This window comes from Ambystoma mexicanum, chromosome 10 (assembly GCF_040938575.1).
Source record: "Ambystoma mexicanum isolate Mex_15411 chromosome 10, UKY_AmexF1_1, whole genome shotgun sequence".
In the NCBI taxonomy this organism is placed as follows: Eukaryota; Metazoa; Chordata; class Amphibia; order Caudata; family Ambystomatidae; genus Ambystoma; species Ambystoma mexicanum.
Window position 1 is genome coordinate 455,403,222 of NC_090932.1, and position 14,975 is coordinate 455,418,196.

General features: G+C 46.4%; 1 protein-coding gene across 5 annotated transcripts in view; it reads right to left on the reverse strand.

Moving 5' to 3' along the window:
- Window positions 1–14,975, reverse strand: part of STAG1 (STAG1 cohesin complex component) — a 2,120,576-nt gene that overhangs the window by 482,663 nt on the left and 1,622,938 nt on the right. For all 5 annotated transcript variants that reach the window (XM_069618021.1, XM_069618024.1, XM_069618022.1 and 2 more), the window contains one exon: window positions 11,652–11,732. In XM_069618021.1, coding sequence (XP_069474122.1) covers window positions 11,652–11,732 — 81 coding nt within the window. The remainder of the gene's footprint in view (window positions 1–11,651; window positions 11,733–14,975) is intronic.

Below are 14,975 nucleotides of genomic sequence, written 5' to 3' on the forward strand. Positions count from 1 at the left end.
CAGGTGGGTCCCGAACCTCCTTCGAACTTGAGGAATGACGGCAATAGGAGGAAACTCATACAGAAGCGGGAATGACCAATCCATGACAAATGCATCTCCCAGAGCTCCTCTCTGAAGAAATTCCTTTGAGCAGTACCTCTCACACTTCTGGTTTGCCCCGGTCACAAATGGCTCCACCTGCGGGGTTCCCCAAATGGCAAAGACGTCTTGAAGGTCTTCCTGAGCTATCTCCCACTCGTGGAAGACTGCTCTGCCTGCTCGGAGCATCCGCCGCAGTGTTCTCATCTCCGGCGAGATGCACCGCGGCTAAGGAGATTCCTTCTTGAATTGCCCAGAACCAGAGCTGCATCGGCTCTCTGCACAGTGGTAGCAACCCTACACCACCTCTTTTGTTGAGGTAATGCATGGCAACCGTGTTGTCCGTCATTATCAGGACATTCTTCCCCCATACCAACGGCAAGAAAGCCTTCAGTGCTAGCTTGATTGTTCTCAGCTCCAAAAGATTGAAGTGTAGTTCCGATGGAGACCAAGGACCGCTGATGGCCAGATCGTTGGCGTGAGGGAAGTGTCCGTCACTAGAGTTACCTCTGGCCACGGTTGCCAAAATGGTTCTCCTTTCACGAGATTTCCTTCGCAGGCCCACAACAGAAGATACTGCGACCCGGACTGGAACCTGAAGGAGATCCACCATCTTGCCTCAGAAATGAGACCATTGTGTCCTGAGAGCCCACTGAAGGGATCTCATTCTCAGTCGGGCCTCTGGCACCAGAAAAATGCAGGATGCCATGAGGCCGAGCAACCTTAAGAATTTGAAAGCCGAAGGACTCTTGGCATGCTGAAATTTTGTGACCATCTGTAGAATGTGTTGGGCCCTCACCTTGGGTGGCGGGCACTTCCAAAGACGTGTACAACATAGCCCAGATGTATTGAAGCTGTTGGGAAGGGGTCATGTGGCTTCTTGAAATTGAGGGAGAAGCCCAGTTTATGAAGGGAGTGGCAGGTGATGTTGAGATGATCCAAGGCTTGCTCTGGAGAACGCACCCTGATCAGCCAATCCTTCAGATAGAGGTAGACTCCTAGAGTGTGACCGCTTGGACTTCTTCTCCGAGGAGAGTCCCCTCTCGACTCATCGGTCGAAAGTCCAAGAGAGCGGAATTTACAGGACTTGGACACCTTGCCTACCTTGAGTTTCCCCTTTCGTTCCCACAAGGCCTTAGCAGTCAACGACTGACACTTCGAACAGTCATCCGTATCGTGGCTCTCGCCAAGGCACCACAACAAACCCGATGCAGACCTGTGATCGACATCTTGGAGCCGCAGTCCCGACACTTTTTAAAGTCAGACTTTGGGATCGTTGGGGTAGAAGATGAAGACATAACCGATTAACTTTACAGCTACCACGAGGCGCTCAAGAGTTTCAGGAAAAAAATGTGACAGGCTACGGGTGCAATGCGTGCTACTTATAACATCCGATGACGTTACCCTCGAGAGAAGCCTTCGAGGGAAGCCTTTGAGGGACATCAACCCGACGCCATCGACGCAGGTGGCCTCTGCCGAACAAATTTCCGAAGCAGCCGAGAAGTGGACATTACATGTCAAAGATGAGGAATACTTTGGAGGACACAATCTATTCGAAGGAGATGTTCCGAGGACCAGGGTCTCGTGGGCCCCAATGGTGCTACCAGGATGAGCCAGAGCCTCAGACTCCCTGATCCTGCAGATGACCTTGGAAACCAAAGGAGTGGGGCGAAAGGTAGTTCCACAGGATCTGCAATATGTCACCCAACGAGCTCCTGCCCCAGTCATGACGCAAACTGAGGGCATCTCCTGTGGGAACTGGTGGCGAAAGAGGTCCACCTGAGGGTGGCCCCTTCTGCCGAAGAGCCCTTGGAGGAGTTCTCCGTTCAACTGCCACTCGTAGTTGGCAAGCCCCAATCTGCCGAGTCTGTCCGCCTCCAAATTGGCTTACCCAGTAAGGTGGACCGCTGACAAATGAATGTTGTTCGACAGTGCCCACTCCCAGATGTCTAGCAAAAGCCTGGTACCGCCCTGCTTGCTGATGTAGTACATGCAGGGGAAATGTGTCTTGATGGAGACCGATTTGCTGCTGATCATGTGGAGAAAGGCTTTGAGAGCAAGCCAGAGTACCAAAATTACGAGCCAGCTGATGTGCCCCCAACTGCTCCTGATGAGACCAGATTCCATGGTGACCTGCGGTAAATGCTGACGGAATGGCCTGCCTACCAGCAAGTTGGTGTCTGTACCTACCAGACTAGGTCCTGGTGGAGATGCTGTGAACCCTTCTCCTGATTCCAGGAAGCTGAGAAATTAAGCTGCAGCATGGACGTCATTTGGGTGGGTTCCAGGGGTAGCAGTTGCTACTCCTGGCTCCCTGTCTGCTACCCCTAGACCTGTCCTTGCAACCCCTCGGCTTCTGGACAAAGGCAGTTCCAAGAGCAGACATCAGTGTTGAACCAGAAAAAGGCAGCTGTAAATGCAGCTAAATGTGCCACTGTTTTTTTCACCTGGAATCTCGATCTCATTAGCTGGAGAAATAACAGGGATGCAGGAAAAACCATGAAGCCGCCATCAACAGGTTGGCAATCCATTAGTTAAGCATGCCTGAATGGTTGGGTGCATAGGTTGGGCTGTCTGTGCAGCTCATACCCAGTACTGTAGCAACAGGGAGTTCATGGGGGCTAGGTCTAGCTAGCTGGGAATGGATGAGAGCAACCTGAGGTACTCAGTGACAGCACGCCATGAACGCAAATCTCATTAGTGTTTCTCATTGTCTGCTTTGCACATACAGTGAGCCACTAGGCCTGTGATGAGGGCTGTGCCCACAGTGGCTTCTGCCACTAATCCTGCTTGGGCACTGTGTGACCAGACCCAGATCTGGATCACAGGCACAATGTAGATGAACGCAAGGTGAGATAATTTAAATGAAGTTGCCACCTGCCTTTGAAGTAAACCATATGTTGCTTCCTCAAACAAAAAATGCATATATTTGTAAGGATAGCTCAGGGGCAATACACTTGCTTTGGAACAAGAGGATGCAGTGCAACATGGGTTCAGTTCCTGTTCAAGTGCTTAGAATCTGGCGAAGGCCATCAATGTTAGGGAGAATTCTAATTCTATGGCTAATTTCCCTTACCTAGTGAGTTCCTCAGCAGCTTTGCTGGATTTCTGGAGTTTATTTTTTCCACATAGTAAGAGTGAGCTTTCCCCCCACTCTTACCTGTGTTTTTCCATGTGTATTTCATCTGTTTTTGTGATTGTGGACTCTGGAGTACACCACTTCAGCAGCCCCGCCCTTTTGTGTGTTACACAGCACCTTGAGTGCAGTGACACAGGGTTGTCGTTTTGACTTCCCACCGACTCCATTTCTGGGGCTGACTACTGTCCCCCAGAAAAGGGTAAAGTTAACATTAACTTTACATAGTCATTTAACCACAGATCCAGTACACACCCCATCTTATATGGAGTATCGGGAAGGGTTAATTCTTAGCCCTTTTTATCTGTACCTCTTGGAGCATTGTTTCGCTCTCTTAAAAATAAGACTTGGCTGGTGGCAGTTGCATCTACCCTAATTTCCCTATCGCGATTATATTACATAACATGGTATTGTTTTAGGCTATTTTAGTAGCCTCGAACTTTAAAGCCGCTAGCGCAAATACTTTTTATTTGGGCTCCGGTTGGGTTTAATCGCCATTTCTTTTTGTTAACATCCTTCTTGGGTCTTTCTTTGCGCGGCAAACCAGGTTGCCTCCTTTGTTCGCCGACAAGCCCTCCTTTGATGTCTGGGTGTCTAGGTGGGCTGAATGTGAGGGAGGGATGTAGCCACCCCCTGCACAGGGTCTCCTTGGAGACCCAAGTCGCACTTTGTATTGATTAGCTGAGGTGGTTGTCCAGGCTGGACAACCCCCCTGCTGAGTGATTGACAGCCAGGCTGTTTGAATGGGGGATTTTGCTATAAAAGGCAGGACTCTTGAGCTAGAAGGCAGAGTCGCCTCTGGAACTACAGGAACCAAAGAGAAGCAGAGAAGAAGACGGCTGCTGCAACCCAGAGTCCCGGTGAAGCCCTGCTGCAGTCCTGAGCTATCTACCCCTTCAACGACTAAGAAAATCCAGTCCGGAGTCTTCTTCCCTTGAGCCTGGTGGGATCAACCAGCTTGTCTTTTCTTCAGTTAGAGAATCCTCTCGTGGGTTGAAATCACTGCTGTGCTGTAGCGGTCCGGATAGCCATCAGAAGAGCCCTCTCCTGATTTAAAGGAGCGTACCTTTTATTCATTGTTGTCTTTCTCGCTGCTGCTGGCCTCATCCCTGGGTAGTGCAGATCGCTGCAGACGTCCTCCTTGTCCCCCCGACTGAAGCTGCAGGAACTACCAGGAACAACTGCTGTGGCACCAGCTTTTCTCCAATGGAATAAGGTACTGTGCACACTTGGTCTTTCTCTCCATCTGACCAGCCAGAATCGTGGTGAACCCTTTTCCTCCACGAAGATTTGTTCTTTCTTCCCTCCTTCTTATAACTTTTCCTTCCATCTGAAACTTTACGAACTTTTGGCATCTCGAATCTCGAACTGTTCAACGTGTGACCCTCGACAACGGAGCCTCTGCTCCATTGACACTGGCGCAGGCCTATTGACTTTATTCTGTATCGTTGAACTGATCCTCGAGTCTACGTGCCTTGAAAAAGTATTGCCTTTGATTTTTATTCACTTTTCCCTTGTTTTAAATTCTTAAGTACAAAGTTGAGTTTTAACTTCGTGAGCATTCCTATGCGCGGGTACGTGTTAGTATCTCAACAACGGTCTGTCAAATCCTAATGTACTTAGCTTGAATTTACTGGCACAAGTGGAATTGGTTGTGTGTAGAGTATTTTACGTGTGGTTTCAAATCTATAGAAGAAGTGTTTTGTAACAGATGGTTTAAAATAAATGTACTTCTATTTTTTACCTGAAACCTTGAGTCAGTGTTTGCTTGAGTCACAGTGATTGTGGTTCCTTTGTGTAATCTCTGCTACTGCTCATATACTCTTGAGATAAGCCTGGCTGCTCCGCTACTGCTACCACTTTAACATAGTAGTACAGACTTGTACCAAAGGTAAACTTGTATTACCACTTGTAGTCTTAATTGTGTGTAGTGGTCCCCAAGGGCACAGCACAGGATTCTGCCTAACAAGCATTAAGCAAGACATAATGGATCAAAGAAAATAATAAAATTGGCCTTTTCTAGGGGTGATGTCATGGAGCTGCTGCGGAGGATTACATTTTTAAAAAAAAAGAAAAAAAATGCAATTACTGTGACCTGCAACACATCCTTCCCCTTCATGTCCCATCAAACAAACTAAAGAACTGTGGGTTATTACCAAATAAGCAAAACAGAGGTGATGGCTGGAAGGTTTCAAAACATTTATAACCACTGCCACAGCTCTGGGCAACCCTCTAACCCATCGTTTTTCTGCCTTGACTTGTGTTGGTCAGTTGCCGTTTCCAATCCGTAGCCAGACACTTGCCAGGCACTGGATGTCTGCGCTTTGGGGTTTAGGCCTCTTCAAAATGTTCTGTCTGTTTACAGTTTAGTGCGAGTGACATACAATAGTCCAGGTTTTTGTGTTGGATGTCAGTTTATATTGAAAGTAATTTGGTAATATGGGCCTATACACTATTAATGCTACATATGCTGTACCATTTGGATATGAAATGTACATCATATTACAGTGATATCATAAGAATATTTTTCTTAGTGTACTGAGGAACAAAGCTATGTGATGCCACTTCCTGTTTTGTCAAGAGGTTAAAGGTCGTATGCCATCACGTCCCATGATGTCACTTGGTGTGCTCCACTACCCCTGGCATTTTGGTGAAATGACATCCCTGAGCTGTAGCCTCCTCCTCTTAAGTCTTGTATGCGGTACAGCGAGGAGACATGCTGCCATTAGTCCCAGTAGGTGCAGGTACTACTAGGCTGTGGTAACTGTTCTGAGGAAATGACTCGTAAAATCCCAGTTAGCCGCCTTGTGCTGCTTGCGCCTGTGTTGGCTTGGAGACCTTTTAGCCTAGAGCGCCTCTACTGGAAGCCCCTGATGCATCCGAAAGACCAACCCTCGTCCAATCGCTGGTGAACCTGGCTGTAGGTCTTGGGTATGGATTTAGTTAAGATAGACAAGGATTTAGCTGTCTTGGAGCTATTATTTTTCTTGTCAAGTACCTTGCCTGTTTGAGGAAGGGAGTGGGGGGGGGGGGGGGCTAAGACCTGTTCCACTCTACCAGAGCAGTTCGTGGATGCACTCCTGCACATCTGGGTTGAATTTCAGTGCCCTGAGCCAAGTCTTCCTCATATCGGTGGCAATGAATATGGCTCTGCTTGAGGTGTCAATGTGGGAAACATAAGATTCCATTATATCCTGGGCCACAATCTTGGCCTATGCCAACCCTGCCTTAAACCATGCCTGGAGGTGTGCAGGGAGCTCTGTAAGGTAGTCTGCAATCTCCCGCCACAACTTCTGATTAACAGCCACCAACATGTCATCGGTGTTGGCCTGACGCAGGTGGAGCGTGGCATTTGAGCAGATCTTTTTACCAAACGCCTCCAAGAGCTTTTCCCTCCTTGCCCAGGAGTGCTGAGGCAGATGCAGCAGAGGAAGACTGCGGTTTAGAGTACAGAGATGCTGCTGCTATAACAGGAGTGTGGCAGGGGGTGCACCGACAATAAGCGGGAGTCCCCTTCCGTCTGCCTGTATTTAGCGTCCAGGTGCTTATTGGTGGGCTGGGTGGAGTGTGGATTGACCAAGCCCTTTTTGGCTAGGGATTCCACATCCTTCTGGAGCAGTATGCCGGTTCTCGTGGACGGACAAAGCAGTACTTCAGCCAGGACCCCCGCCTCTGGTTGCTCCTCCTAGGGCTGAGGTAGGCCTAGACACTCAGCCAGACCCGCCAGCTTCTCATGGAATGCTTTAGTGAAGATTGTGTCTCAGGGTCTTCCTCCTCGTCTGTGTCTGCAGTATTGTCCTGCAGATCTGGGGCAGGAGGGGTGCCGAGCGTGGGCAGCTGTGGCGTGCTTACTGCCAGTGCCGGCGGATGCTGCAGGGGCTGAGCTGTCGTGATTGGCATGGCCATGGGAGCTAAGGGCTGGACCACAGTGGGAGCTTGGGGCTGAAACCGAGTGAGCATGTGCCCGATTACATCCCTGAAGACCGTACCCATCTGTGGTCATCTCATGAGGGCGAGTAACTTCTTAAAGAACCTATCCTCGCAAACAGAAGGTGCGCCTAATGCAGTCAGGGCTCCTGAGGGCATAGGGACCAGACCCGGAGGGTGTGGTGTCCTGGGTGGGCACCTGTCACTCCAAATTGGGGGATGCTTACCTTCCGTGTGAGGTGGAGGGATAGGACGTGGACCAGGTAACCAGCATTGTCCAATCCCATCTGCATGCGTGCTCCTCTGCCTGATCTCCGAGTGGGAAGGGCGTGGGGGTGAGCCGCCATTTTTTTTGCTCTGAGCCACATGCCTGAGGCGTGGCGATTGTTGAGTTGGGTCCGGTTTCCACCTGCACGCTGAAGAGCGAAGGTTGGGAGATTCCCTGCACCTCAAGTCGAGACCTGGTGTTAGGGAGAATGCTTATTCAATGGCTAATTTCCCTTACCTAGAGAGTCCCCCAGCAGCTTTGCTGGATTTCTGGAGTTTATTTTTTGCACTTGGTAAGAGTGAGAGCTCCCCCCCCCCCCCACTCTTACCCGTGTTTTGCCATGTGTATTTCATCTGTTTTTGTGATTGTGGACTCTGGAGTACACCACTTCAGTAGCCCCCTTCTTTTGTGCGTTACACATCACCTTCAGTGCATTAACACAGGTTGTGTTTGCTTGAGACACAGTAATTGTGGTCCCTTTGTGTTATCTCTGCTACTGCTCATATACTCTTGAGATAGGCCTGGCTTCTCCGCTACTGCTACACTTTAACATAGTAGTACAGGCTTGTACCAAAGGTGAACATGTATTACCACTTGTAGTCTTCAGGTCCCTAAGGGCACTGCACAGGATTCTGCCTAACACCTGGGAGGCGGAGTCCCCTGGGCCATGGTGCCGAAAGTGCTGCGTACAGGTGCCCCCTCGGAAATGGATCCGAAAATAGGGCAAAGCCCCTCGGGTCTGGGCCCGGTAATAGAGCCTTGCAGCCCCTCAGCGGTAGGACCAGTAGGATCTTTTGAGTGCTTGACCCAGTAGCTGAAGGAGCCTCTGTCTTCTTGCTGGTTTTAGGACCTGAATGGTCCCTCCCGCTTGGTCGCTTCCCGGGAAGGAGTCACTCTTACGGGGTGTAGCTGAGAACAGAGCAGCTACCTTGGGCCTGGTCTCTCTCTTCACGTATGCTTTGACGTCCTCTGGAGGTGATCTTTCGAAGCGCTCTTTCCACCTGGCCAACCGATTCTTCGGAGCGTGCGTGGTCAGGGCGTCGCACGTGGTACAGCTGTCCCAGCCATGGTTCGGGCCAAGGCACCAGAGGCAGTGTGCTTGGTGGTCGGACATACGGAAGGGACTCTCGCAGGCTGGACGCAGGCTGAAACACGCCGTAGTCATGCGACAGGGAGGATCGAGGCACCAGAGGACAGCACAGTACTTGCCAATTAGAAAAGAAAAAGGGAAAATGAGAATAACTTCTTTCTGGGAAGAGCACATGTAATTACAATGCCGGAGGCCTAACCGAGGAGGGCTGGTGAAAGCGGTCTGTTCCCGTAGATGCGGAAAAGAGGACTGAGTGCCACCGGTGGGCAGAGTCAGGGGAGGGCATTCTCTCAGGGCCACGCCCCTGTGCACATCTAAATTTAAAAGGGATAAGGATTTATTTCTTTGTGGTAAAAATGTTTAGTTTACTGTCGCTAGCAAAGCACGCCCATACAGGATGGTGGAAAGGGGATGGGACATAGGAGGAAGGCTTATCCAACAGTCTAGCCGGGAAATCTGGTGCAAAACCAGACATCCTAAGCCATGAGAAACGTCTCAAAACTGAGCTGATGACCATTACTCTCCCCAGTCCAAACCACAATGTAAGGCCTGGTACATTGCCCAATATAATAAAAGATGGAAGAGATGCAAACACATCCCCAACCCCCACCCGCCTCAGGTATTTCCTCAGCGGTTTGGTTCAATAACGGACCATAAAGTAAGTGTGTATTTGGCCAAATCCGCAGGAGGAATAAACTGCCTGAAGGGCCATGCTCACTGAAGCAACATTTTTCTAAACATCGGCGTCACTATCGTTCATATCCAGCAGCAAGGATAAGCAGCTGACCTGGCACCAGATTTGACGGCCTGGTCCACAAGGCTCTCTGGGCTACGGTGCTTGGCTAAGAAGTCTGTCTGAATAAGCAGGCATATACTTCTTGGACAAGTCCCCCTTAACTGTTGGCACTGAGCAAGGCTTCTGCCAAAGCTCTGTAAGGGGGTCCGTCAAGGCTGCACGAAAAGCAAGGATAGGATCCTTCTTTAGACCTTTTTCCAGGATGTCAGTAAGATCATAATTTGCCCTGGTAGAGGGTCTCCACCCTAGAGTCTCCAAGACGTTGCTCATGACGGCTCTATAAGCTGCAGGAGGGTCAAAAGGGTCAGGGGAGGTGTCGAATCCACTGTCCCACCTTGGAGATCCGCTGCCAGATTGTCAAGCATGACATCACCAAAGAAAAATTCCTCAAGTGTTAGATTGTCTCATGGGTTCAAGACCAAAAGGGAACTCATCCCAAACATCAAATATCCTTTTGAACAAAGACAAAGTCACTCCTCGACCTAGACCCGGAACGCAGCAACAATGGGTTCAATTTCGATGCCAATGAGCCTCTAGAGAAGGAAGAAGTAGCAGCTTTGAAACCAGTCAAGGTGGTAGTCTTCGGCTATGAGGAGTTAGCGGGTCTAACTGACGTCGTGTTCTGGCCTTCCGGTGCACTGGAAGAGTCCTAGTCCATCGAAGGGTTTGAGTCACTGCCAGCTTCACTTCGGCTCCGACCCTATTTTGGCCATACACTCAGAGGTCGTCGAAGGGGTCTTGTTTTCAAAAGCATCCAGCAGTTTTTCTGAACTGTTCACACTTCTCCGTGGGGTTGGATTTAAATGGAAACCGTATCAGTTTATCTAGAGAGTAGTTCGATGAAGTCTCTCATTCTTACTTTATGTTCAAAGAAAACAAAGTTCAGTTATGAAAATCACTCAGGATTGAGACCTCCTATGTTTGAGTCTTTCTCTTCTCTGAAGGCTGGTCGATAACCTCTTTCGGTACTCCGAGAACTGGAGGTAGATTGTCTAAGTTTTGAATTAGAGCAACTCTCCTTCAGCATCATGGACTGACATGAACCGCAGTCTGCCATCTCACGATTGATGCCGATACACCACAAGCAGAAGACTTGGTAAAACATATTAAAGGAAGCAGTGGCCAAAATTCAATTGATTCATTTGTTGCCAATATCAATCAGCAACTTTTTCACATGTATGACTAACATTACATGAGCATATAACAATATTTACTGTGGGAAATAAGGTCACAAACTCATACACTAGTTATAATGTGAACAGCAACCAAAAATTGATGATTCAGTGCTCTGTTAAAGACCAACAATATCCAGGTCTATACAACATGAAGTACTTTAATTTAAGATTGGGCCACTACCAAAGTAGTACCTTGGAAAAAGAATTAAAGTGCTACCCGGTTGTTACTGTAAAATCAGACAGGTTGCTGCATATATGCACACCAATGAATAATGAAAGTTCCACTATTTAGTAGAAAAATATGCAGATTATTAAAGCATTTCAGAATGACACAAATGCTGGTAATTCTAAAGAAACAACTGCTATTTAGTGAGGTGAGGAACAAACACTTGCGATCTAGCACACTAATTACGTTCAAGCAAGCCGGTGACAAGACATGTCAAGCGACTAAGGACATCCTCAGAGCTGTGATGAATTTCAAACAAACAAGTTTATGAGGAAAGATTAAATGCGTGTTCAAGTGTCAATAGCAATTCGATGCACCGAGCTCCAGCTACAATTTCAATGTGTTAAAGTGCAGGCAAAGAAAATATAGCAAATTGCAGATAATCCTCATTAATGCACTCTGACATCTTTGTCATCAGAATAATTTTACCCTATCATTTTTTTCAAAACATGTATGCCAAATGTATACACACGGCTTAGCATGACAAGAGAAGGAGCAGCATGGGCGTAATTTTAGGGGGTGACAGGGGTGTTTGCCCCCCCCCCCCCCAACTTTGCCACACCAGTTTGTCCCCATTCATTTGGCTGGGGCACCTTTTCTTCAGGTCATGTCCACCCCCTCACCCCCACATTTTCAGCAAAGTTACTACACTGAGGAGCAGCAAATGAGAAACTCGTGGCTGCTGGTATCAGACGAAACTGGGGTTTTTATAGGGCACTGAATTGTAAATGTTTAGGCTCACCTGTTTTCAGTACGAATTTTAAGACTTAGGAAGAGAAAAGAAAGATGTTCAGGTGGCTTCACTGCGTTAACACATTTGCAACTTTGATGGGGCAATTAAATGTCAGAATGTCAAGACCTTGCAGGTAATATAAGTAAACATGACATGCGCAATATGCAAAAGAAGAAGCACATCTATGTTATTTAAAATAAAAGTCAAGATATAAAGTATTACCTTGGAAGGGGAGCCTTCAGTGAATTTCACAAGCTGCCAGAGGATAGAATAATGTGAACACTGCAGCGCTTGGACAACTATCTAAAATACACAAGAACAGGGAAGTCCGGTAATTAGAAGAACTTGTATCAGACTGCGAAACTCCCCCCTGCCCTCCCACCCGGAACATTTTGTGAAACATGAAGATTTATCAACAGGTAGCCAATTCAACCATAGAGGAATTTGGTGTACCAACACAATTACATGCCTGTTAACCCCAGGTCGATATTTATTTTCTTGCATGCAATACATTTGGAAGCAAAATACCAAGTCGTGCAGCGTGAAAGCCAAGGGACTCAACAGGCAATACTAACAGTTTGAGTTTTCTAACTTAATCGCAAACAAGTGAAGGGATTTCTCAACTTGGTTCTGTAGGGCTTTGGCCCTCAAGTCATTTCCTTTTAAGTCAGGGTAGTTCACCTTGTCTGGTTCAAGCAATCACAAGGTTTTTTTAAATGCCCCAAGCACTTGTCTTGGCGGCTTTGTCAGGCCATCACGTTGGTCCTCAGAACAAAGTTGTAACGTGTCAAGCGTAAAGACTGGAGGGGGTATCTGTATTTCTGCCCTCTAGATGTCAGAGTAGAGGCACAGAGCACCCCAGCCAAGGTTTTCTATATGATACCTAGGACGAGCAACCAAGGCTTAAGCTCTCAGGAGGTGATGCAGGCTGGTTCTTAACTACAGTGAGTCCCCAAGCCCCCCACAAAGGAAGGTCCGCACACTATGTTACGTGCCAACACATTTCTTTATATCAAAATAAGGTTCATAGATATATATACTCGTAAGGAAAATGAAGCTGAAGGTGTTCTTTAATGAATTGGAAATGCATGAAGGAGAAAGGGAGGAAGAAGTACTGAAAGAATTCAGAGGGAAGAGTGGTTTTATTCCACCCATCAGTGTGCCTTCAATTAACATCTTCCAAAAACAAACTATTAAGGACCTTGAAAAGATCAACTTTAAATCTAGAGGAGGAATTAATATGAAACCACATGAATGGGAGGTGATAAGAAAAACTGTTCAGTGATGAGGAACTGACCATAAGAAGTGCATACAAAGGAGGAGCGTTGGTACTTTTGAACACCACAGATGATGCTGAATGTATGAGACAGATGAATGATCCAAATACATATGCAAGAATAGATAAAGACCCCACAGCTGAAATAAAACAGAATTTAGAAGAGCTACTTACTAAGGCAGAAGAACTCAGTTGGATTAACCATCACACTAAAAGGTTTGACGAATAATTTTCCAAAAATTCCTCATTTTTACAGATTACCCAAAGTGCATAAAGACCTTACAAATCCTCCTGGCAGACCCATCGTCGCAGGCACGAACAGCATTTTACAACCCTTGGGAGTTTACATTGACTATTTGTTTACAACCATTAATACAGAAAACCATTACGTATGTTAAAGACACCACACATTTCTTTAAGTATTTGAAGGAGACAACTCGCACCTAATCTGACATATTGTTTACAATAGACGTAAAAAGTCTTTATACTTCAATCCCACATGACCAGGGAAGAGCAGCAGTTGAATGGCTATTATTACAAGAAGGGGACATCCCGGCTCAGAAAGAATTTAGCATGAGTATTAGAATTTATCAGTGAAAACCCATACTTTCAATACAAGGAACATTTCTTCTTGCAGACAGCAGGTACGTCCATGGGTGCCATAATGGCACCGTCATATGCCAATGCATTCATGCATAAATTTGAAATAGACCATGTGTTGAAAAATGAAAGACGGAAAAGGAAGATCGGCCTATGGATCCGATATATAGTGACTTTTTTGGGATTTGGCATGGTACTGAAGACGAACTGAATGAATTTTTGGAATATCTCAATAACATTGATCACCGCAAACAGTTTACATTCGAAAGCTCCACGGAAACGATACATTTCCTGGATGTCAAGATCACTAAAGAACATACAGGCTACAGAACCAACATATACCAAAAACCAACTGATAGGAATAATATATCTTACATAAGCTGAGTTTCCACCAGCCAAGTTTGATAAAGAATCTCCCATATAGCCAAATGCTGAGAGTTAAAAGAATAGTCAGTGACCCAGAGGATTATGAAGAATCAATAGACAGGATGGGAACAAAATTCCTCAATCGAGGTTATGGTAGATCAGAAATTGTAGAAGCAGAAGAGACACTCAAGGAAAAAGGACGGGAAGAATTGCTGAAACCCAAACATAAGGCAGACGAAGGACCCTCGATTGTGTTCGTGTCCAAATATTCAAAACAGAGCAAACTAATTAAAAATGTAATTTAAAAAAACTGGAACATATTAGCCTTGGATGAACGAGTAGAACCTTTGTTTAAAGAACTCCCAACCTTTGCCTATAAGAGGAGTCAGAATTTGAAAGACAAGTTGGTTAAAACAAGGAACTTGAAGAAGAAAAAGGACACACAAAACCGGGACATTCCCATGTTTGAACTGTTCTAATTGTGGATACATTCTGAAAGGAAACAGTGAACCATCCGCATACTGGAGAAAAAAAATCAAAGTAAGACATTTTGGGACATGCGACTAAGTGAATACAGTTTACTCTGTAAAATGCCCATGTGGGCTGTATTATGTGGGACAATCAACAAGAGCTGCTAAAATGAGATGGAACGAGCACCGTTCGTGCATACAAACACACAACAAAGCTTCGACAGTGGCACGTCATTGGGACTCAAGAAGCATAATTTGTCCCAGATAAAATTCCAAATCCTGGAAGTGGTGCAAAAAAGAAAGCCACACATGAATCTACAACAAAGACTTGATCAGAGGGAATCGTTGTGCATTGATAAATTGGGAACTCTGACCCCAAAGGGGTTGAACGAGGAGATCAACTTTGGTTGTTTTCTTTAATCAATATATATAATGAATGCAGTGTTAATATTCTTTTTTTTTTTTTAAAGTGAAAGTCTTTTGAGGGATGTGTTTTCTTTGCTCTCTAGGGGTGATGGACGTTGTGAACCTATAGGTTGAATATCAGCGAGCAATTCTGTATAATATGTTAATTGAAGACGTATACGGTTACCTAAAGATTTCAATTTCAATTTGATGCTATAATGAAGAACACAAGGCCCTGACATTAAGGGTACAGTTCCATTTAAGAGTAACGTGTTGTAATATGACCCTTTGCAATGTACGGCAGGCACGGGCAGGCTTACATGAAGCAGACTGACATTCACTCCTAGCAAGCAGTAACTTGCAGTATTCACATAGAAGGTCTCTGCCCGCCTACATATGAGGGTGAGACTGGAGGCACGTCTTGTTCGT